Below are 24,300 nucleotides of genomic sequence, written 5' to 3'. Positions count from 1 at the left end.
AGAGTGTATTCATCAATCATCTAGAAATCTTAAAGGCCCAGACCTTTTTAAGAGAAGTGAGGGCTAAATAGACTATTTTATCTTATTTTAGATAGGTAGAGATGCTAAACTAAGTGTTATGAGGAGCATGAAAGGCAGCATTCATTCCTTAGGTATATGTTGTAAACTCAGCAATAGACAGTGTCTGACTGTAATGGACATTCAGTTAGTGTTTCTCCTTATGACTTAATGACTAAGTGAGTCAGTGAACAAATATGAACAAAAGAACTAGGATAATGAACGAAATTTGTAAGTTATGTCTCAAAGTAAGGACAATCACTGTGTTTTACCTCCTATTACTCTTATCTCTCTTATAGCCCAGTGCAGAGCCTCTCGCATGTGTTTGGGTAAACAGAGCAGGAAGTATTTCTGACTTGTCTCTTTCCTTAGCAGTTAGCACAGTGCCCAGTATATAGTAAGCATCAAAAAATGTTTGTGAAGAAATGACTTTTTCCAGAAGGAAAAATAATAGAAATAGTATTTAAAAATATGATGATGTGCTTATAAACTCCCTACCACTGGAAATACTTTTTGTAGAAGCTAAATAACTTTCAAGGTGTTAAAAAGTATTTCGTGCATTAGTTAACATGTTGAACTAAGTGAAAAAAATGCGTGTGTGTGTGTATATATACGTGAATATATATGACTGAGAAAGAAAATAAGTATCAGAGAAATACTGGATTGTATGGGACTGGTTTATAGTCTGTGAACTAAAGACAAGTTACAGGGAGTTCTTATCTAAAATTTTAATCTCTCTCATTCCTAAGTCACACTTCTCTTCATTGATATATTTTTAGCCTTTCCTATCTCACGTACCATATGCATTTCGTATTTACTTGGTTAATTGTCCCTCCCTCACTATAAATGTATGTTTAGTTTGCTGTTCTAGCCTCAATGTACAGAACAGTGCTGAGCATGCACTGGTGTTCAATAAATACTTATTGAATAAATGAATATTTGCAAGCATGCTATAGGTGTTACCTACTTAAGTGGAAATGATGATGATTGTATATTGTGTGATTGAAATTTTTTCTGACATTTTGAATTACAGAAGGCCTTACGACCGGATATGGGCTATAATACATTAGCCAACTTTCGAATTGAAAAGAAAATTGGTCGTGGACAATTTAGTGAAGTTTATAGAGCAGCCTGTCTCTTGGATGGAGTGCCAGTAGCTTTAAAAAAAGTACAGGTAAGATTTTAATTTTATCAATATCGGGTTATCCTGTAGAAAAATAGAGAAAAGTATTTCTGGGATGATTGGGTAATAATATCCTAAACTGAGACTCCTAGGAAAGAATGAACATTATATTTTAAAAGCTTGAATTGAGAGTAATATAGAGTAGAAATAAACTTTTGGTTTTAACATTACTTAAACATTTCGTGGCATTGTTTGCCAGTATCCAGCTATTGACTGCAGTGATGTTGGGAAAGCTTTCACAACTTTACAATTCAGGGTATGACCATCCTTCTACCTGGACACTGAATTCTCAGCTGAAGTTCTGCATCTGTAGGTGTCATTGTAGGAAACTAGATTCAGAAAATATATTGCCTAAAGTTAAAAGGTGTTAGTCACACCACACTGTTAATAACTGGAAAGAGAATAAGTGAACTTTATTAAAGGATTAAAATCTGATTTACCATATCCTTATTAGTATCATGTGGAATCAGTTTTGTTCTCCAATTTGGACTCTTCTTTTTCAAGTTCATTTATCTTTTTCCAGCTCCTCTTGCCAAGTTCTGTCTTATCTCGAGTGTTCTAGTCCCACTGAATCCTAGTCCCTGGAATGTTCACTTGCAGAGCACTGCCAAGTTTTATTTACCCCCCTGAGATCCTCTGTCCTAGAAAGTACTTTTCTTTCTTCCTTAGAGTGTGTATGACTCATGCAGTTTTATTTCCATTTTTTCAATTGCTTATGGTTCACCTCTGCCATAGACTTTCCATTCTGCCATGCAACCCTTATATCTCTTCTCTGTAGACCTTTGAAAGCTAAATTTCTTCTAGTTTAAGTTCTTGAAGTAATCAAGCATTACAGAAATGAATAGTTTGATACATAATTTTAAAATGAAATATTAAATTTTTGGAAGATTTTATGTGTTAGGTATAAATAATAATAGAGATGCTGTCATATCTACAAACCAGCTTAAGAAATAAACATTATTTTCAATTTGGGTCTGTTATTCTTCTCTCAGAGGTAACCTTTTCTTGAATTTACTGACTTTATCACTCCTTTTCCTTTATAATTTTTCATTCCTGTCTATAAATTTCCAAAATAAAATCTGTTTTTCATTTTTGAACATTTTATGAATGAAGCATATTTTACACACACACACACACACACACACAGACACACACAGTACAAAACTTGCTTTTTCAGATGGTACCATGTGTGCAGTTAATCCATGTTGGAGTAGATAGCTATAGTTTATCCTTTTCACTGCTACGTAGCAGTATAGTATCAATTGTTGCTTGCTGTTTACATGGTTTAGTTTTTGGCTATTATGAATAATATTTCTATGGTTTTCTTATTGTGTCTCTCCTGGTGTACACATGCAAGAATTTCTTTGTCGTTTGTGCCTAAGAATGGAGATGATGAGCCACAGGACATGCATGTATACCACAAGTTAGTGACAAGTTTTCTGAAGTTGCACTAGTTTATTTTATCAAGAACAGCTATAAGAATTGCAATTATCTCTCTTCTAGTATGTCACTTAGAGTTGAGGAAAACATTTTAGACTGCAGATATTAGTGTTTATAAAACAGATGACTTTTGGAATGACTTTTTTTATCCCTTACTGAAAGAAACCTTTTTTTTTTTTTAAAGTGGAATAAATTTCTAGTAGTGAGGGAAATAAAATAAAAAAAAACCACCACCACCAACAACAAAAATCAGAAAAAACTAGTTCTGTTATTTTTATCCTTCAGGGCAAAAGTCTATATAGAACAATTGCATGTTAAACTCTGTAGCATGGATGAATTCCTAATTTAAATGAGAGTTCATAGAATGGAGATGTCAATTTGAGTTGTTGGAGTTGATGGAATTGGAGCTTAAGCCAGGCTATAAATGTGTGAGATTACATTGTAAAGAGTGTAGGAACTATTTGAACAGAAGGCAAATAAGAATTTATTATATATTCTCAAGTAATAATTTTCAGATGTCCTTATTTGCTAAATAAAACTACCAACTCAAGGAACAGAATGCCCTGGAGAGAAGATGACTACCCATTTGCCAAAGGTAGTCGTGGCTGGAGGGTGACTGGAGGGAGACATACATTTAGAGATTCCAGGGCTTCTTGTCTTCCTTTTCTACATTTATGCAATTCTGAGTGTGGAACAAAAGGGCTCAATTTTGTCTTTAGTAATTATTTTTCTTTTAATCACAGAACCTTGTCATTAGAAATAGAAAAGGGAGGAAAGGAAGGCATAGGGTAGAAGATGAACAACTCTTCCAGGGCTCTCTTGGTGCCATCTGAGCTATTTCTACTTGCTTATACTCTTCCCATTGATAGGAAGTTTGAAGAGGCATGAATGAATTTGCACAATTACTAGATTTCCCCTTGAACTGCCCCCATTTTATACTGATAAAACCTCAAATTGGTCTGGGAGCTTGAAGATACTCTTGGTTTTTGTTGTTCCTTCCCTCTTAAGTGCTGACATAGTGGCATCTTCTAATTTAAACATAACTCATTATAGAAGAGAGAAATGATGTTGTAAAGCTATACTTAGCTCCTTTTTAATTAGGAAACAATGTCTTATGCCTTTGTGAGGAGAAAGTTATTTGCATTTCAGACATGTTATTGATTCTCATGATGTATTACCCTTGTGCTGAACAAGAAAGCCCATGCTTCCTCCTTTTTAAAAAGTCATGCCTGCAGCATAAAATAAATACTTTTAAAGTATCATTAAGCAGATGAATTTTCTTAAGAATCCTAACCCAATTATTCACAACATTCCTAAAGAATCAAATATTGAATTCCCTTTTCTTACTATTTTAAGGCTACATTACTTGTCTCCAGAGTGATTATCACTGTCCCAGCTCTGCTACAGTCATTCCTGAGTACATCTGTGGGGTTCATATGTTTTTATTGCTTTCGTCATTCATTTTCTTGCTTAAAAATCTTTTTTCCCACATTTTTTATTGGTGCATTATAGTTCTACATAATTGTGGGATTTGTCGTTACATGTTTGTACATGCATACAATAAAACAATATGTAAGTCAATATAATTCCCCAGAATTTCCCCTTTCCCTGATCTTTCTCCCTCTCCTTGGTTCCTTTCTTCTACTCTACTGACCAATGAAATACTTTCAAACTACCATCCAGGTTGCTTAGCTTAGCTTTCAAAGCCATTCTTTATCCCACACCCTCCAGTTCACTTATTAATGTCCTTTAAAAAAGAATGTGCTAAACTTTTCTACAGGATTGCCTTTTACCCATATGTGGAAAGAAGAGCGTGTGTAATGAACTCATATTACTTCTTTGAAATTATAAAAAGATCTGAGAGCCTACCATATATGGCAACATTAACCAATCTTTTTCCCATCATGGTTCATTTGCCAAAAAAAAAAAAAAAAAAATTAAGATGGTACCTTAATTGATGTAGCAATTTGAAATCCCAAGGACAGACTTTTCTTCCCTCTCACCCTGCCTGCTTTCTTCAGTGCTCCCCTTCCTGGCTTTTCAGTTCATTCCAGTTTATTGATCACTTAGTGTTCATTAATTAATGTTTAAGGTCTTGAGAATACTAAGATAATAGGACTCTGATGGTAATATGCTTCTAAAATCAGTTGATGGACATTTTGGAGAGTGACCTTGAGGAGCACAGGTATGAATAGGTTGGGAAAGTCTTCACAGAGGTGTCGGGGGATGGTGGGCTATAAACTTGGTTTCAAAACTTCAGTACTTCATGTTAGAAGATTATCAGAGGAGTGTTTAGATCTACCTGCAATTTCTATTTTGTAATATTTAGCTCATTGACTAGGGCTGTATAAATGGAATTGGTTTTATTTTATTAATCTAATGGCATGGTATAATAGTAGTATGAATTTCAGGTCTTACCACACCTCAGTTCTTTGACTATTGTATTTTTTAATACTATTGACTATTGATTTTTTTAATGCTAGTAGGTGAATTTTTTTTTTGTTTTAATTAGGTGAGATGTTTTGATCCTTAGTTCAAATTCATCTTTTTGGTCTAAATGATCTCTAAAAACAAAACAAAACAACTACCTAAGAGGAATATATGCTTTGATGTTTATTTGGTGCTTTACTTTTATTTACTGATGTTTGTTGGCTTAAAGTATTCATCTAAAATAACTTTTAAAATTTTTAATGAGTTCAACCTTTTTATATCTGTGTATTTCAGAGTTTCAATTCTGCATGTTTGCATGTAGCTAAAAATGTGTGGAGAGTGATGGCTTCTTCCATAATGTCATGGAATAATTTTAATGTATTCATAACCTCTGTAGCCATATATTCAGTCTCTTTTTCACTGTCCACTGTGATTACTAAAATTCTCTTGCAGCGCTTATGGAACTATCAATCTCTATAGATTTCCTTTCAAACTTCCAGTTGTTATTGGAATAAATAAATATCAGGGAGCATTTATAAGGATAACCCATAAATAGCATTTAAGAAAATTAGAGGACAGTTTACTAAATTGAAGTTAGTTGGACTTGAAAATATGACACAGGCTTTTATCTCAAAAGTTAATGCTGCTTATTTCTACTTGCAGCCTTATTAAAATCTCTCTAGGCATAAAAGAAATATCAACTTTTAGTCTTATTGATTATCCACATTTTGAGTTTATAATGAATTTTCATACATGCCATAAATAGATTGCCATTGTTAAAGTGTTGAAATGATTCAGTGGATGTCAGTGAAATAATTTATTCCTTTGTCGTGATGTTTCAGAATTATTTTTTCTTGAGCATCTTATGACACCTTAGGGTTATTACGTTAATGCAAGTTTTGACTGGGTTTATCTTAAAAAAATTGAATTATAAACTTAGTTTCAAGGCCCAGTGAGTAAATGTAATTGAAGTAACTGTACTCTTATATCTTTTTATTATGTCTATTTTGTATTTACTGAGGATCTACTACTGTCTGACACAGTACTCAACACTAGGGTCACAATAATTGAGATCAACATTTATCATGGGGGGGACAGACAATAAGTTAAATAATTATAGCCAAAAAAGAAATGACCATGGTGTGGTATTAGAGATACAAATGGAAAAGGACAGCATTCTATATAGAATGTTTAGAAAAGGCTTGCTGAGATGAAGAATAAAGTGTCACTCATTTGAACAGTTATAAAGAACAGAAAAGGTAAAGGTTCTGAAAAATTGAAAGCATTTAGAATGCTTTAGAACAGATTGTTGTGATTTCAGGCAGTAGTTTGAGAGGTAGAAGAAGCGTGGGATTATAGAGCTAAAAGGGAACCAAGGTTTTAAGGGTTTTGTATGCATGCTGTAGAGAGTGGTTTATATATGTTGTTGGAAGGGTAAAGAACAGTCATTGAAGGTGAAGCAGGTGAGTTATAAAATGGTATTTTTTAAGGATTGCACAGGCTGCTGTGTAGAAAATGGGATTGTCATCTTTGGTATACAAGAATGATGTCACAAACAGCTAATTTAAGAAAACATTCAGCTACTTAATATTAGCAGTATGAATAGGAATTAAAAATATGAGATTTTCAAAAACTTACAAACATTAAAATCAGAAGACTATACATAAGTAAAATACATAATCTTTTAGCTTCAGTGTTGGAAGCAGGCTTGAAGCAGCAGTATAGTTGACTTTTTTCTGTACTCTACTTCAGTTCTGGTTCTTTGGTGTGTTTTGCCTTGTCTCTGACATTCCCACTTTCCTCATAGCCTTTTTCAATGTCAGGTGCTTCTTCTTTCTTGACTTGGCCATGGCAGATTTATTTTCCTTCCATCTTCCTCTCTACAGCCACTTCATACTATGTTCTATAGCAACAATCTCTCATTTCTCATTTTTAAAGCCTGTGCTATTCAGTTAAACATTTTCTCCATCCTTGATACTTGTCTGTTCGTTTGCACTACTTACAGTTTTTTTAAAAAAATGTTTTCAAACCCTTATCCTCATTTTTCCTCCATCCATTGGTATCTCTGGCATCATGTTGACTGAGACTAGGTTCATGATCTTTCCACATCCTTGACTCCAATGTATTCAATGCACCCTTACATCCCACCATCATGACTTCTCCTATACTTTACCTATTCTATCTCAAGTTCTCAAAATCTCCTAAGTATAGTTCCTATCTCTCATTTCCTTTCTGAACAAAGTTGCTCCTTGACCTCATCCTAACTACCAGCTGCCATTCCATACTTCAGACCTCTTAATTGAGGTCTGATTTCACTTCTTTTCATAATTTTTTGGACCCTTGTCAGTTATTTGAGCAACTTCTAAAATGGATGTTCACTTTAGAATCCCCTTTTGTCTTTCTAATCCCCAATGATGGTTTCTCTCCACCAATTATTAGGTCTGTTTACATGCAATCATTTTTCCCGGTCCCATGGCACAGAATGGCTTAGGTTATGTCTTGGAGACTTGCTTATTTTTCTTGGAAACTAAACTCTCTTGTACTTCCTATTTGAATATATTCTAATCACAGTGTAAGAAAAATCCAGAGTCAGTGGATATAGGATTATAATGTTGCCTGGAGTGTAAGTTAAAAACCACTACCATGAATGAAAACTACTATTACAGCCACAGCTCATATCATTCATGCTGAGCAGGTTCATGTTACCTCCTGTTTGACAGGATGAGCCCTGCTAACCAGTGTGCTTTCATGATTGTATAGATGTAGGAACCCATCTTCACTTGATGCTACCTGTGCTCTGGATGAGATCATCCTCTTCTGCCTCTTTTTCTTTTTTCCACTGTTGTTCCATTTTTCCCACATCATCCTTCCTCATTTGCCTGAACATCATCAATTCACTTTCTTACTGATATCCTTACAGCATCTGTTGCTTCTCTACTTGCAGCTTCTTAAAATTTACCTCTTCTGTTTTCTGTAATTGCACCATCTTGGTTCTCCTTTCGCTAGACGTCCTTTTTTATTCCCATCAATGGCATTTCTTTCAGTTATGATTTTAGATTTTTTTTTTTTTTTTTGCTTCGCTTAAACCCACATTCTCACTTATGGTTTCCAGTGTGCCGCTAGGTAGTGGCTTTTGATTTATAGCCCCAATCCTGACTAAGCTTTGTTGAGCTTCAAACTCTTAGAAAATATGAATACCATTAATTTCAAATTTTAAAGATTTTTCTAATTTTTAAGAAACCTATTGAACAGAGCTTATTGATGGACTTAGAGTTAAATCACTATATACTATTGAATTAAAAGACATCCACTTGGAAAGAGTGGGGTTTTTTTTAATAGTCATAGAATAATTATTGACAACCAGGTATCGAGTTCCCTATCATCATTCACCAGGGCCTTGAAGAGCCCATGAGAAAGAAACTGAGCCCTGTCTTTTAATTTCTAGTTTAGACACATTGGGTGAGAAAGGTCGTCTGACAAACTGAGGGGTGGAGTGAGTGCAGTTCCTGAAGAATGCCTTTATGCTTAGGGAAGAGCTGGTGGTGGAGACTTTTAAAGTATTTAGAGATTATGATGTTCAGCGATTGTGGTTTCTCTGTTTAGAAAGACCACTGTCCTTCTGCCATGAATTTTTTAACTCCTTCACTCATCTTCTACCCCTCCAAGTAAAAGAATTAGGCTTTGGAAGGAAAAATCTTTACCTACCAGTCAGCTAAGAAGAGTACCACACTTTTATGTGGAAGAGAAAGTTAAGGTTCTCCACCTTCTTCCTTCACCCTCAGCAAAAGCTGGGGAGGATCTGTGTGACCATTGAGCAGTTTAAATAGAGGGATGGAAGAATTATTATAACACTATATATAGTTAAGAGAGATGCAAATAGTGGGAAGAACAGAGGCTTATTCCAGGGTGAGAACAGAAGAGGAAAAAGACTGAGCGACTCAATTCAGGGAAAAGCAGCTCAATCCACTTATTCAGGCCCTAGAAACTGGTAAGACCTAGGGGATATTTGATTAAGATTTCCACATCCGTAAGGTCTTTTTAAAATGAGCTATATGAGAATTTTCAAACTCTTAGGATATATTTTTAAGTAGCGTCATTTTTACATTTTACATATTTTACTAACAATTTGATAATGCCTTTTTAAAGATGTTTAAGTTACTTAATAGACTTTTTCCTTTTAAAAATATCTAGTGTTAATTTTCTCAGTTTCGTTAGGTACAAATGATTTTGCAAAATTTAAAGAATTTTTTTCCTCAATGTATCCTATATAACCTTATTTGATGACTGTTATAACCAATATTTAAATGATACAAACCTTGTTTATGCAACAAAAATAGCTCATTAAATTTGTAATTATTCATAATTAATTTGATTACAAATGCTAAAAAAAAATAAATTAAAAAAAGTGATTCAGAGAATACCAAGAATTTATTAGCCAGTACTTCAATAACCACAACTAAAGCACTTACCAAGGACAAAATAAGCATAAAAATCCAAAGAAACTTTGGTAGATCTGAAAAAGATTCTTACTGAAGACTTGTTTGTGCATATTTTATGTATAATAATTTTACAAAGTCCAGATTTTCTTCTTCTTATGTATTTTCATATTATACATGAAATCAACAGTTTTGAATTTGGGAATGACTCCATCTAAAGAGTCAGTATTTTTGTCTTGACCGATTAACTATGAGAAAAAGTAAGGTAAACTTCCAGTTAAAGGAATTTATGAATGTATTTGGATCAGAATTAGTTTTGCCTTAAATGTACCTGCAATGCTTTGAGGGGTGACTTCTAACATTATTGAAAACTCCATTAAAAATTGAAACTAATTTATAATTCTAAATTAAAGTTGAATGAAAGATTTGTGATGTTCATGTAGCATGTTTCCATCTTGGTATTTTATGTCTGGTTAGTTTGCCAACATCCTTAAACCTGTCTTATTCTTTTTTCTTATCACAAGACATTACTGGGAGATTAAATTTATATGTGTCTCCAAGTTTGCAATTTTCCTTAATCACTAGTGCCAGAAATTTTTTTTCTTCTTTTCAGAAATTCTTTCAGATCTCAGACACTTCAATTTTTTTGCTTCCCAGCATGTTGGGTTATCTCGACTCCCTGATAACTAGCAGTTTTTGAGAATGGTATCAACACTCTTGATTTGGCCAGGATCAGTCACTTTCCTTGAGATTTTGGGTTTTATGCACAAGCAGTCTCTGCAAGCACTTCATACAGCTAGCATCAGGTTAAAGTCATTCTGTGTTCATTACTGCTGGTTGTTGGACATGTTATACAGTAGCAACATCATTTTTATGGCATCTTTTTGGCAACTTAGGGGGTGAATGACTTTTCTATATCAAATTACTAAATGTGAAGCTTACTCCTTTTTTGTGTTTGGTACAGGGTTTGAATGCAGGAATGCTGAACCACTGGGCCACATCCCCAGTTCCCCCTCTGCCCCTTTTAAATTTAGAGACAGGGTCTTGATAAGTTACTGAGGCTTACTTTTGAATTCTCGATCCTCCTGCTTTAGCCTCCTGAATCACTGGGATTACAGGTATGCACCACCACGCCTGGCTAAGCGTATTCCTTTAGTGAAGAATCCTACCAGCCATACCACACTTCAGCACTTCATTCCTGTTGAGGTTCTCACATAACCTTTAAACAAGTATCAGTTATTACATTGGTAATTTTCTGTGTTCCAGTCTGTGTTCTGCACTGACAATGTGCATCTTTTAGGACTACGAGCTTGCTTTCTTATTTGTATCTGCATTAAAATGGCATTTTTTAAAAAGGTAGTGATAGAAAGCATGATCATGCACAGTGCACAGTTTCAGCCTCTCTGTACCCGGGATCTGGTTATTCATATTAGTCATCTATGTGTAGAATAAAACTGTAATGTTTTTGGAAAGAGTTTTGGTATGTATGGTTTTTCTTTTCTTCAGTAAATATTACCAAATTGTATATGCTTTTTAAAAAAACACCTGCTATTGGTGTCCTTTTATATCTAACCTATTGCCTCATTTTACCAAATACAGGGGGGCCTGATGTTGCCATACACATCTTAGATATTTTAACCATGAACTTTGTGATGGCAACTTATCTGTAATTCTATTCTTGTTCTCTTTTCCATTCCATTCTGGAATGCTCTGAAATCATGGTTATTACCACAAATTAACTGTGGCAAATATTGGTAGAATTACTACTAAAGGAGAAAAGAACAGTAACTTTCTAATATATGTACCAGCATACACAGTCACCTTTATACTAAGTGGGAGAAGCTTGGATGTCATCTGATTTCTCTATTTGTAAATCATTCAGTTTCTATAGTTTTCCAAAACTTAGCAGTAGGCAGTGTTCAACTGTTTCACTTTAAAAATTGCAAAATAAAAAATTGATCTTTGAAGTTTTCATTAGATGTAGTAAAACCAAAATAAGTTGAAGCCTCTATAGAAATTTGAAAATTATTTTTCCATATTAGATGAAAAAGCATATACCCATTTTATATACTGTTTTCACTATGTAAACACTGAATGCATTTGAATAAGTGAAACTGAACAAAAGCTAAAATTCCTTATTGTAGTAAGTTTATAGATTTTTAAATTTTTATTTAATGTTGGTTTGTATTGTTTTAACTGGCACAGTGATTGTACATATTTATGGAGCACAGTATGATAATTCAAGTGCATGCTATATGCAATTATGTAATTAGCATTTCCCCAACCTTAAACATTTACCATCTTTGTGCCTTGAAACTCCTTTCTTCTAGTTCTTTATAAAGAATATGTGATGAAAATGTGATATATTTATACACAATGGAATTTTATGCAGCAAGATGATGAAATTATGGCATTTGTAGGAAGGTGGATGGAACTAGAGACCATCATGTTAAGTCAAACTCTCTCATATGTGAAAACCAGAGAGGAAAAGTGGAAATGGTGGTGGGCATAGATCTCTTAAGACTCAAAGGGGGGTCAGAGAGGTGGGGAGGGAGAGGGGAAGTGCTGGGGAGTGATATTGGTGAACTTATATTGCATAATGTGTACATGTAGAAATACATAACAACAAATTCCATCAATATGCACAACTATAAACCACCAATTAAAAATGTTGAGAAAAATTTTAAAATGGACAAAAGGTGTCAGACATTTGTCCAAAGAGGATATATGAAAGCATGAAAAGATGCTTAACACCCCCCCAAAAAAAGAAAAAAAAAAAAAACTAATGAATTGTTATGAACTACCTACTGTATTGTAAAACATTAAAATTTATTCCTTTTATGTAACTGTATTTTGGTGACTTTTCCCTTTCTTCACACCTAGTGACCATTCTACTCTATACATGAATTTTTTTACATGAAGTATTACAACCTTGTACATCTTCAAATATTAAAAATGATATTCAGCAAAAGTTATCATTATAATAAGTAATTATATACTCTTATTTCTTGTTTACTTTTATGCACACGGTATCTGTTATTTCTGTCTGGTCAGAATTCTTTTATTCTCTCCAGCTTTAATATTACACCTTTTCCATATGGGAATTCCTTCTTCAGGTTTCTGATGGATGTTACACTTTGCATGTGTTTCAGTACTCATTGGTAGTGTATGTGTTAGACTTCACAGCAGTCTGGACCATTGGAGCTAAAAAAGGAAAACCTGACTTCAAGTTCCAGTTTTGGTACTTACTAGATGTATGGCAATAAACATATTATTTAACTTTGAGTCTCTGTCCTCATCTCTCTTGGAACTGGCACTAACTCTCTGCTAAGATTGTGGTAAAGAGTAAAGCAACACATGTAGAGAGATCAGTACTCACTGGTTGGTGTTCATTCCTTCCTTCCCTAACCAAGAAGACTTGGGTCGTACCACTTTTTTGGGTTACACACCTACCTTTCCTGGTACATATTGGTTATTTTAATTAGAAAAACTTGATCAAGGTATTGACTGAAAATATCATTAAATATTTGTTACAAAGGTTTTAATCAGTTTGCAATATTGACTTATTCAGATATTTTTGCAGTATGTTATATTGCTTAATTTTCCCCCCACACATTTGAGATTTGTTTTCAGAGATATACAAAATAACCCTTTGATTGCATTATTTTTTGTTTTCACATTAGATAAATATTTCTTTTTTTTTTTTAGTGATGCTATATATATCTTTTTTATTATTATTTTAATTTAGCTTTTAATTTTTATAGACTGCATTTTGATTCATTGTACACAAATGGGGTACTTAATTTCGTTTCTATGGTTGTACACAATGTAGATTCACACCATTCGTGCAATCATACATGTACATAGGGTAATGATGTCTGTCTCATTCCACCATTTTTCATACCCCCTCCCTCTCATTTCCCTCTACATATTCCAAAGTTCTCCCATTATTCTCTCATTCCCCACCCCCCACCCCCATTATATATCACTCTCCACTTATCAGGGAAAACATTCCGCCTTTGGTCTTTTGGGCTTCACTTATTTCACTTAGCATGATAGGAAAAGATCTAATCCTGGTTTAGTCAGTGATATTCTATTGCTCTACTAAGTGTTTGTACCTTATCTTGATTTTATTTACTTTTTGAAAGATGGCATCCATTATAGCTGTTTGGAACATGGAAATAAGAACAAAAGTGCATTTATGTCAGTGGAATAACAAGAGGTTAGATAATAAACAAATAATGTTATTAAAATGGAAAGAGAGCCATTAATTTTGGCAGAATAGGATCATTGGAAATTGCCTCTTACTTTTTTTTTTTAATTTTAATTAAAAATCATAAATTTACATAGGGCAATGTTGTTTGATTCATTTTGTTATTTTTTCCCCTTCCCCGCTCCCCTCCCACCCCTCTTTTCCCTCTGTACATTCCTTTCTTCCTCATTCTTACCACCCTCCTTATCCCTAACCCTAAACCTAACCCTAACCCTAACACTAACCCCTCCTACCCCCCACCCCCGTATGTCCTCATCCGCTTATCAGCGAGATCATTTGTCCTTTAGTTTTTTGAGATTGGCTTATCTCACTTAGCATGATACCCTCCAATTTCATCCATTTGCCTGCGAATGCCATAATTTTGTCATTCCTCATGGCGGAGTAATATTCCATTGTATATATATGCCACAGTTTCTTTATCCATTCATCAACTGAAGGGCATCTGGGTTGGTTCCACAATCTGGCTATAGTGAATTGAGCAGCTATGAACATTGATGTGGCTGTATCTCTGTACTATGCTGATTTTAAGTCCTTTGGGTATAGGCCAAGGAGTGGGATAGCTGGGTCAAATGGTGGTTCCATTCCAAGCTTTCTGAGGAATCTCCATACTGCTTTCCAGAGTGGCTGCACTAGTTTGCAACCCCACCAGCAATGTATGAGTGTACCTTTCTCCCCACATCCTCGCCAACACCTATTGTTGCTTATGTTCTTGATAATCGCCATTCTAATTGGGGTGAGATGAAATCTTAGTTTTGATTTGCATTTCTCTTATTACTAGAGATGTTGAACATTTTTTCATATATCTGTTGATTGCTTGTACATCTTCTTCTGTGAAGTGTCTGTTCATTTCCTTAGCCCATTTGTTGATTGGATTATTTGTATTCTTGGTGTAGAGTTTTTTTGAGTTCTTTATAGATTCGGGATATTAGCACTCTATCTGAAGTATGATTGGCAAAGATATTCTCCCACTCTGTAGGCTCTCTCTTCACATTACTGATTGTTTCCTTTGCTGAGAGAAAGCTTTTTAGTTTGAATCTATCCCAGTTATTGATTCTTGCTTTTATTTCTTGTGCTATGGGAGTCCTGTTAAGGAAGTCTGCTCCTAAGCCAACAAGTTGAAGGTTTGGGCCTACTTTTTCTTCTATAATCTGCAGGGTCTCTGGTCTGATTCCGAGTTCCTTGATCCATTGTGAGTTGAGTTTTGTGCAGGGTGAGAGATAAGGGTTTAATTTCATTCTGTTGCATATGGTTTTCCAGTTTTCCCAGCACCATTTGTTAAAGAGGCTATCTTTTCTCCATTGCATATTTTTGGCCCCTTTGTCTAGTATGAGAAAATTGTATTTATTTGGATTTGTGTCCATGTCCTCTATTCTGTACCATTGATCTACCTGTCTATTTTGGTACCAATACCATGCCGTTTTTGTTACTATTGCTTTGTAATAGAGTTGAAGATCTGGTATTGCGATACCACCTGCTTCGCTCTTTCTACTGAGGATTGCTTTAGCTATTCTGGGTTTCTTATTCTTCCAGATGAATTTCATAATTACTTGCTCTATTTCTGTAAGGTACATCATTGGGATTTTAATTGGAATTGCATTGAATCTATATAGCACTTTTGGTAGTATGGCCATTATGACAATATTAATTCTTCCTATCCATGAACATGGGAGATCTTTCCATCTTCTAAGGTTTTCTTTAATTTCTTTCTTTAGTGTTCTGTAGTTCTCATTGTAGAGGTCTTTCACCTCTTTTGTGAGATTGATTCCCAAGTATTTTATTTTTTTTGAGGCTATTGTGAATGGGGTAGTTTTCCTAATTTCTCTTTCTGAAGATTCATCACTTATGTATAAAAATGCATTGGATTTATGGGCATTGATCTTGTAACCTGCTACTTTACTGAATTCACTTATGAGTTCTAAGAGTTTTCTGGTGGAATTTAAAGGTTCCTCTAAATATATAATCATGTCATCAGCGAACAGGGATAGTTTGAGTTCATCTTTTCCAATTCGTATCCCTTTAATTTCTTTGGTTTGTCTAATTGCTCTGGCTAGAGTCTCAAGAACAATGTTGAATAGAAGTGGTGAAAGAGGGCATCCCTGCCTTGTTCCAGTTTTTAGGGGGAATGCTTTCAGTTTTTCACCATTTAGAATGATATTGGCCATGGGCTTAGCATAAATGGCCTTCACAATGTTAAGGAATGATCCCACTACCCCAATTTTTTCTAGTGTTTTGAGCATGAAGGGATGCTGTATTTTATCGAATGCTTTTTCTGCATCTATTGAAATAATCATGTGATTCTTAACTTTTAGTCTGTTGATATGGTGAATGACATTTATTGATTTCCGGATATTGAACCAACCTTGCATCCCTGGGATAAAACCCACTTGATCGTGGTGCACTATCTTTTTAATATATTTTTGTATGCAATTTGCTAAAATTTTGTTGAGAATTTTTGCATCCATGTTCATTAAGGATATTGGTCTGAAATTTTCTTTCCTTGATGTGTCTCTGTCTGGTTTAGGTATCAGGGTGATATTGGCTTCATAGAATGAGTTTGGGAGGGTTCCCTCGTCTTCTATTTTATGGAATACTTTGAGAAGTATTGGAATGAGCTCTTCTTTAAAGGTTTTGTAGAACTCGGCTGAGAACCCATCTGGTCCCGGACTTTTCTTTGTTGGTAGGCTTTTGATGACCTCTTCTATTTCATTGCTTGAAATTGATTTATTTAAGTTGTGTATATCTTCCTTGTTCAGTTTAGGCAATTCATATGTCTCTAGGAACTTGTTGATGTCTTCGAGGTTTTCTGTTTTGTTGGAGTATAGATTTTCAAAATAGCTTCTAATTATGTTTTGTATTTCACTCGTGTCTGTTGTGATATTTCCTTGTTCATTCCGAATTTTAGTAATTTGAGTTTTCTCCCTTTTTCTCTTTGTTAGCATGGCTAAGGGTTTATCAATTTTATTTTTTCAAAGAACCAACTATTTATTTTGTTAATTTTTCCGATTGTTTCTTTTGTTTCAATTTTGTTGATTTCGGCTCTGATTTTAACTATTTCCTGTCTTCTACTACTTCTGGTGTTGGTCTGCTCTTCTTTTTCTAGGGCTTTGAGCTGTAGTGTTAAGTCGTTTATTTGTTGATTTCTACTTCTTTTGTTGAATGCGCCCCATGAAATAAATCTTCCTCTCAGTACTTCTTTCATAGTGTCCCAGAGATTTTGATATGATGTGTCTTTGTTCTCATTTACTTCTAAGAATTTTTTAATTTCCCTCCTGATGTCTTCTGTTATCCATTTATCATATAATAGTGTATTATTTAATCTCCAAGTATTGGAGAAGTTTCTGTTTTTTATTCTGTCATTTATTTCTAATTTCAGTCCATTATGATGTGATAGAGTACAAGGTAGTATCTCTATCTTCTTGTATTTGCTAACAGTAGCTTTGTGGCATAAAACATGGTCTATTTTAGAGAAGGATCCATGTGCTGCTGAGAAGAAAGTGTATTCGTTCTTTGTTGGATGGTATATTCTATATAAGTCGGTTAGGTCTAAATTGTTGATTGTGTTATTGAGATCTATGGTTTCTTTATTCAATTTTTGTTTGGATGATCTATCCAGCGGTGAGAGAGGTGTGTTAAAATCGCCTAGTATTATTGTGTTGTGGTCTATTTGATTTCTGGATTTGAGAAGGATTTGTTTAACGTACATGGATGAGCCAATGTTCGGGGCATAGATATTTATCATTGTTATGTCTTGCTGATTTATGCTTCCCTTAAGCAGTATGTAATGTCCTTCTTTATCCCTTCTGACTAGTTTTGGCTTAAAGTCCACGTTATCTGAAATGAGGATGGATACTCCAGCTTTTTTGGTGTGTCCATGTGCATGGTATGTTTTTTCCCATCCTTTCACCTTCAGTCTATGGGTATTTCTTTCTATGAGATGGGTCTCTTTCAGGCAGCATATTGTTGGATTTTTCTTTTTAATCCAATCTGCCAGTCTATGTCTTTTGATTGATGAGTTCAGGCCATTAACATTCACAGTTATTATTGTGATATGATTTGTATTCCCAGTCATTGGACTCATTTTTGTTTTTTGACATGATTTGGTTTCTCCTTTATTTGGCTATTCCTTTAGGCTAGTTCCTCCCGTTGCTGATTTACATCGTTGTTTTTCATCTCTTCCTCATGGAATATTTTGCTGAGAATGTTCTGTAATGCCGGCTTTCTTTTAGTAAATTCCTTTAGCTTTTCTTTATCGTGGAAGGATTTTATCTCATCGTCAAATCTGAAAGTAAGTTTTGCTGGGTATATGATTCTTGGTTGGCATCCATTTTCTTTCAGGGCTTGGTAAATGTTGTTCCAGGCCCTTCTAGCTTTTAGGGTCTGGACTGAAAAATCTGCTGATATTCTTATTGGTTTTCCCCTGAATGTAATCTGATTCTTTTCTCTCGCGGCCTTTAAAATTCTGTCTTTATTTTGAATGTTAGGTATTTTCATAATAATGTGCCTTGGTGTAGGTCTGTTGTAATTTTGCGTATTTGGAGTCCTATAAGCCTCTTGTACTTGGTTTTCCATTTCATTCTTGAGATTTGGGAAATTTTCTGATATTATTTCATTGAATAGATTGTTCATTCCTTTGGTTTGTTTCTCTAAGCCTTCCTCAATCCCAATTATTCTTAAATTTGGCCTCTTCATGATATCCCATAATTCTTGTAGATTCTGTTCATGATTTCTTACCATCTTCTCTGTTTCGTCAACCTTGTTTTCAAGATTAAATATTTTGTCTTCAATATCTGAAGTTCTGTCTTCCAGGTGATCTATTCTATTGTTTATGCTTTCTGTGGCGTTTTTAACTTGGTTTATTGTTTCCTTCATTTCAAGGATTTCCGTTTGGTTTTTTTTCAGTATCTCTAACTCTTTATTGAAATGCTCTTTTGCTTCTGTTATTTGCTCTTTTAACTGTTGATTAGTGCGTTCATTTAATGCCTGCATTTGTTCTTTCATCTCCTCGTTTGCTTCCCTGATTGTTTTAATTATGTACATTCTGAACTCCCTTTCGGACATTTCTTCTGCTGTGCTGTCATTGGGTTTTATTGATATAGTATCTACGTTTGTTTCGGACATTTTCTTCCCTTGTTTTCTCATATTGGTCAGATGTCAATGGGACTCTGTGATATTGTAGATTTCCTCTATTGGCTTATAGTGACCCTGTAGATTTCCAGTGTATCACCTACCAGCCTTCAGTAGCCAGAAATCTTGGATTAATTTGATAATGCAGTGCTTCCGAAGAATGCTGCCCCTAGCCCGCTACCGGTTCCAGGGAGAGAGACCTGGAGAGGTCTCTTGTTGCACAGCCCTGGTTCCAGAGGCTGGTTGTAGGTTGGAGGTCTCTACTGGCTTGGGTACTTGTGGCTGGCTCTGTGTAGACAGGCTCTCACTGGGTGTTTTGCCCCGAGAAGCTAGCCTAGAGAGGCGCTTCCTGCTGGAGGGGGGCTGGGCTGCTTGGGGAAGTCCCTGGCGCCCTGTGCTGGTCACTGAAGCAACCTGTGGGCGGGCTGTAGCTGGCTGGGGCGGGCCGGAGCTGGCCACGCTTCTTGTGTGCAGAAGGGCTCTCACTGGGGGGCCTGTTCCGAGAGGCTAGAGGATCTGTCCCTGTGGGCGGAGCCCACCACCAGACTGCACCGAGCTGCCTGGGGGAGACGCTGTCTGCCCTGTCCCACTCTACTAAGCCACTCGAATCTGGGCCTGCCACCCAGCTGAGCTTCGCTGGGTGGGGGAGACTCACCCTGTGGTTCTGTCTTATTCCGAGTCTCTCAGTGCCTCCCCTTCTTGAATCCTGAGTTCTGGGGCAACTGGAGATGCAGTCACCCTCTAGTCCACCATCTTGGATCGCCCTGTGGAAAAAGCCTGCAGCTGGAGGGGGACAATGCTGCCTGGAGAGGTCTCTGGCTGCGCAGCCCTGGTCCCAGAAGCTGCTTGCGTGTCGAATATCTCCACTGGCTTGGGGACTTGTGGCTGGCTCTGCGTCGAGAGGCTCTCACTGGGCGGTCTGCCCCGGGAAGCTAGCCTAGATAGGCGCTTCCCGCCGGAGGGGGCTGGGCTACTTGGGGGAGTCCCTGGCGCCCTGTGCTGGTCACTGAAGCAACCTGCAGGCGGGCCAGAGCTGGCAGCAGGGCTCGATAAATATTTCTTGACCTTAAATTTATTATGATCTTTCCAGGGACCTTTAAAGACATTTTTCCTAATTATCACCCCCACACACCCAAGAAATCACATTTAGTCTTTTTAAAAATTACTGTGTATGTATCTGTGCTTTAGATTTAAGAGTAAAATTTTGTTATCCTTCTCAGACAACCATTCTTTACCCACAAGCTATATCACCTCATAAAGAATGCATGTACTATGAAAATTTGTATCAACCTATGTGCCCTTCAACATATGAAGGGATAAAGAATATGGGGTGTACATACTTAGTGGAGTATTAGCTATAAAGAAAAGTGAAAAAATTATGTCATTTGCTGGTAAACAGAGGGAACTGGAGATTATCCTGCTAAGTGAAATAAGCCAGAACCCAAAAGTCAAAAGTTGAATGTTTTCTGTGTAGTGCAGAAGTTAGTCCAACATACCGGGAAAAAGGAGAGCTGAATTGGGTGGGGATTCCATCAAAATAGAAGATAGTGGAATAGACCATTGACAGGGAGGGAGGAGGACAGGATAAGGGACGAACAGTGGAATGAATCTGACCTAAGTTTTCTGTGTACTTATATGAATATACCACAGTGAATCTCATGGTCATGCATATCCATAAGATACTGATTTAAAAAAAAAAAAAAAACTATAGCAGAAAGATCAGTAGAGTAGAGGGGAGGGAAATTCCTATTCAACAGTAGGTGTTAGTGGCAGTTTTCAACTATTGCCTCTTTAAACCACAGGTATTTGTTTAAATTGAAGCAGTTGCTAGGAAATGCATAGGAAGTATTCCAGTTTTCTTTCCTGTATAAACTAACTCTCATAATTATCCAATACATCAAATTACGTGAGTGTTACTTAAGTACTCAGGACCAGATGTTAAATATAGTTGTCTAATTTTAACAATATTGTATAGCTTTTTTTTGTCCTTTTTTTTGAAACTTACTGATGACACACTTTCTTCTCACAAGGTTGGTTACAGCAAAAGTACATGTAATAAAAAATATGTACTGAGAATGAAATTTTAGGACTGCCATCAGATGAGAACAGTAAAAATATGAGAAATTTGGGGATGTGAATTTTGTTTGGCAAATATTCCCACATTCAATTTGAATCATTGCGAGTACTTACGTGAATCTTTTCCAAATACTTACTTGTCCCATTATATAAGCTGCCCCCATCATTTAAATAGAGTGCTATTGTTACTAGGCGAGTTAAATGTTTAATTCACGGAAATATTGTAATAACACTACTTAATCTTCCACTCTGTCTATACCCTGCTACCCAAGGAAAACTGCGAGGTCTTCTCAAAATTATGAACAATTCTAAATAGTTGAGAAGCAGGGTATGAGTTTAAAGTTTTTCTATGGGAAAATAAATCTGTCAGTTTTCTGTGTTCTCCTACATTCCTACTTCTACAGTACTCTACTTCTACAGTAGAACCTGCAGTGGTCAACTGGATGCTTGGAGCCTGAGATCCTAAGTGACTAAGCTGTGGCCAGTGGTTCTTAGGCAGAGGAGCCAGGCTTGAGCTCCAGGGATGTGTTCTGAAAGGGAAGGTGCACTTCCTGTCACATTTCCTCTTTCTAGCTTTCTGGGTCACAGACTTGATGGTGGGAACTTGAGAAGACATTTGGGATATATAGTAGAGTGGAGTTCTGATAGTGATGGAATCACAAAACAGAACTCCAAATCTCTGCTGACTCTAGACTCTTACCTCCAGATTGCTTTTATGTGTAAAAACTGTCATTTTAAACAACAGAATGCATGTGTTGGATTTTGTAGACATGATCTGTTCAAACTTGGGTTTTATTTAGGTAACAGAATAAATTCTACTTGTTCAGTTAACTGTGTGACCTTTGATTATTCTCTAAGTTTTGTAAGTCTCCTTTTCTTCATCTGAAAAATGGGAATACTGTTTTTATAAGGATTAAATGAGAATTAGATGAGGTAGTTCATGAAATACATTTAGCACATATTAATTGATCAGTATGTTAACTATTGGAGTATAACATTCATTCTCTTCATTTGAAGACCTGAGTGTCAGTAGATGTCCAGCTGTTCTCTTTTTCCAGTTTTACTACCAGTTGCCTCTTGAGGGAAGAATGTAAGCTTTATTGATAATAGGCTATAAAGCACCTTCAGTTCTTCACAGTGACTAAATACTAATAAAAGTTTCTTGTGTATGTGTAGTGTTATAATGAATTTATATGGTAGCTTGAACCATATGTTTTGTTAAATAATTCTGTATTCTATTTTTAGATATTTGATTTAATGGATGCGAAAGCACGTGCTGATTGCATCAAAGAAATAGATCTCCTTAAGGTAAATAATAAACCATGGACTTATGGGCTTAACTCAACTTGTTGATAAAGTGATTTATTAAAATGTTACAAGCAAAAAGATTTTTAAGACTTACCTGTGCCACACAGATTTTAAGTAAGGTTTGTTAGAGTGTCAGCATATAGAAACATGTAGCTGTCTTCTGGATTTATTGTAAAATAATTTAATCAGAACATTTGGTGGAAGCAGCCTTTTCAAAATAGAGAATGGATAGTTGAGCATGAACCATAAAGAAATTGTTTCTGGATCATCACAACTAGACATATTCTAAAGGTTAAGTAACATAAATGCTTATTAGTATTATTTCAAGATGTTATATTAAGAATACAGACTAATCAAAAGGTTTACACATTTTAAAGTAACATTTCTTAATCTTTTTGCAGATTTAAAATGGGTGAATATAAAGAGTATGTCAGGAATTCATAGTTTATTATTTCATCTACTTAAGAATATGACAGATTTCAGTTTCAGTGCATCACTTTTTTTCTAATCAAGTTTCTTTATGAAAAGCTGTGGTTTATATTTTAATTTTTACTTAAGACTTGAATTTTTTTTTTTTTTAATGCAGCCATTGTGTTAGTGCCTTAAACAGGCTTTATCCAAAAAGATAAGTCAAAACCATGCTTTCTTACTCTTGAGTTGATTGTAGTTATTTCTTGGCTTATAAAGTAAACTGCTTTAAATGAATATACACTTTTATTAGGCAAATAACATTCTAGAAAATATTGGAGGAAAAACTTGAAGAAATTTACCTATTCTTGTTCTTGTTTGGGGGGTGTGGGTATCAGGGATTAAACTCAGGGGCACTCAACTACTGAGCGACATCCCCAATCCTATTTTTTATTTTGAAACAGGATCTCACTAAGTTGCTTAGCACCTTGCTTTTGCTGAGGCTGGCTTTCAACTTGAGATCCTCCTGCCTCAACCTCCTGAGCTGCTGGGCTTATAGGCATGCACCATCGTGCCTGCCTTACCTATTGTTTTCAATTGGGAAATGATTTGTCATGTGTTAACTTATTTTAGGATTGAACAAAAAGATTGCAAATGCATATAGACTGATTTTTATATCAGGTTATATTTTTCTTATGATTTTGCAAATCAACTCACATGGATAAATTCTATAAACTTGTATTATTTGATATAATAGTGATATTAAGTTATAGTGTAGTACATACTAGTAAATACTAGTTTTGTTTTGGTGCTGGCTACAGTTACATTAGAACCAACCCCAACTTCAAAATAGGAATAAGAAATACTTGATTTATACTAAATGCTCTTAGTAACAGTTCTCATTTTGAAGGATATAATTTTTGGCAATGGGTAATTAAGTTCTTAACTTATTACATCTATTCATATGCCTAATTGGCATAGAAGTACTTTTAAAAGTTTTAAGTTTATAATTTCTGAATATTGAAATAAAATTAATCCATATCTAGTTTTACTTTTGATAAATGATATTTAAAATTCACTAGATTCAAGAAAACTATGCTGTCATGTTAAGATTTCTGTAATTTAAATTGTAGTAGCTAAATTATTCTTACATTACAAAACAAGTTACTCTTTGGAAGTTAATATTTGCTTTTTTCCTTTGCCTCAGCAACTCAACCATCCAAATGTAATTAAATATTATGCATCATTCATTGAAGATAATGAACTAAACATAGTTTTGGAATTGGCAGATGCTGGTGATCTATCCAGAATGATAAAGGTAAGGATTTTTTCAAAAAATTGTCTTAAAGTTTTGTTTTTTGTTTTTTGGTTTTTTTCCCCCCTCAGAGTTGTTAAGCAGGCATATTTGATACTTGAAAGACCTCAGTGCATACTTAACATATGGTAGATGGGAAGTGAATGGTTGGTGATAGTGATGGTAATGATTTGGAGGCTGGCTTACCTGGTGAAATATACATTTGAATCCTTCAGTATCCGGAAATTCCAAAAACAAAATGAAAATAGGT

The 24,300-nt window shown here is 35.3% G+C and overlaps 1 protein-coding gene across 4 annotated transcripts in view; it reads left to right on the top strand.

The window, feature by feature from the left end:
* NEK7 (NIMA related kinase 7) overlaps positions 1–24,300 on the top strand; it is a 143,912-nt gene that overhangs the window by 72,160 nt on the left and 47,452 nt on the right. For all 4 annotated transcript variants that reach the window (XM_079107475.1, XM_079107473.1, XM_079107472.1 and 1 more), the window contains exons 3-5: positions 1,091–1,231; positions 22,265–22,327; positions 23,943–24,053. In XM_079107475.1, coding sequence (XP_078963601.1) covers positions 1,091–1,231; positions 22,265–22,327; positions 23,943–24,053 — 315 coding nt within the window. The remainder of the gene's footprint in view (positions 1–1,090; positions 1,232–22,264; positions 22,328–23,942; positions 24,054–24,300) is intronic.

This window comes from Sciurus vulgaris (assembly GCF_902686455.1).
Source record: "Sciurus vulgaris genome assembly, chromosome: 12".
Taxonomy (NCBI): Eukaryota; Metazoa; Chordata; class Mammalia; order Rodentia; family Sciuridae; genus Sciurus; species Sciurus vulgaris.
This window is presented reverse-complemented; position numbering and strand designations above follow the sequence as displayed.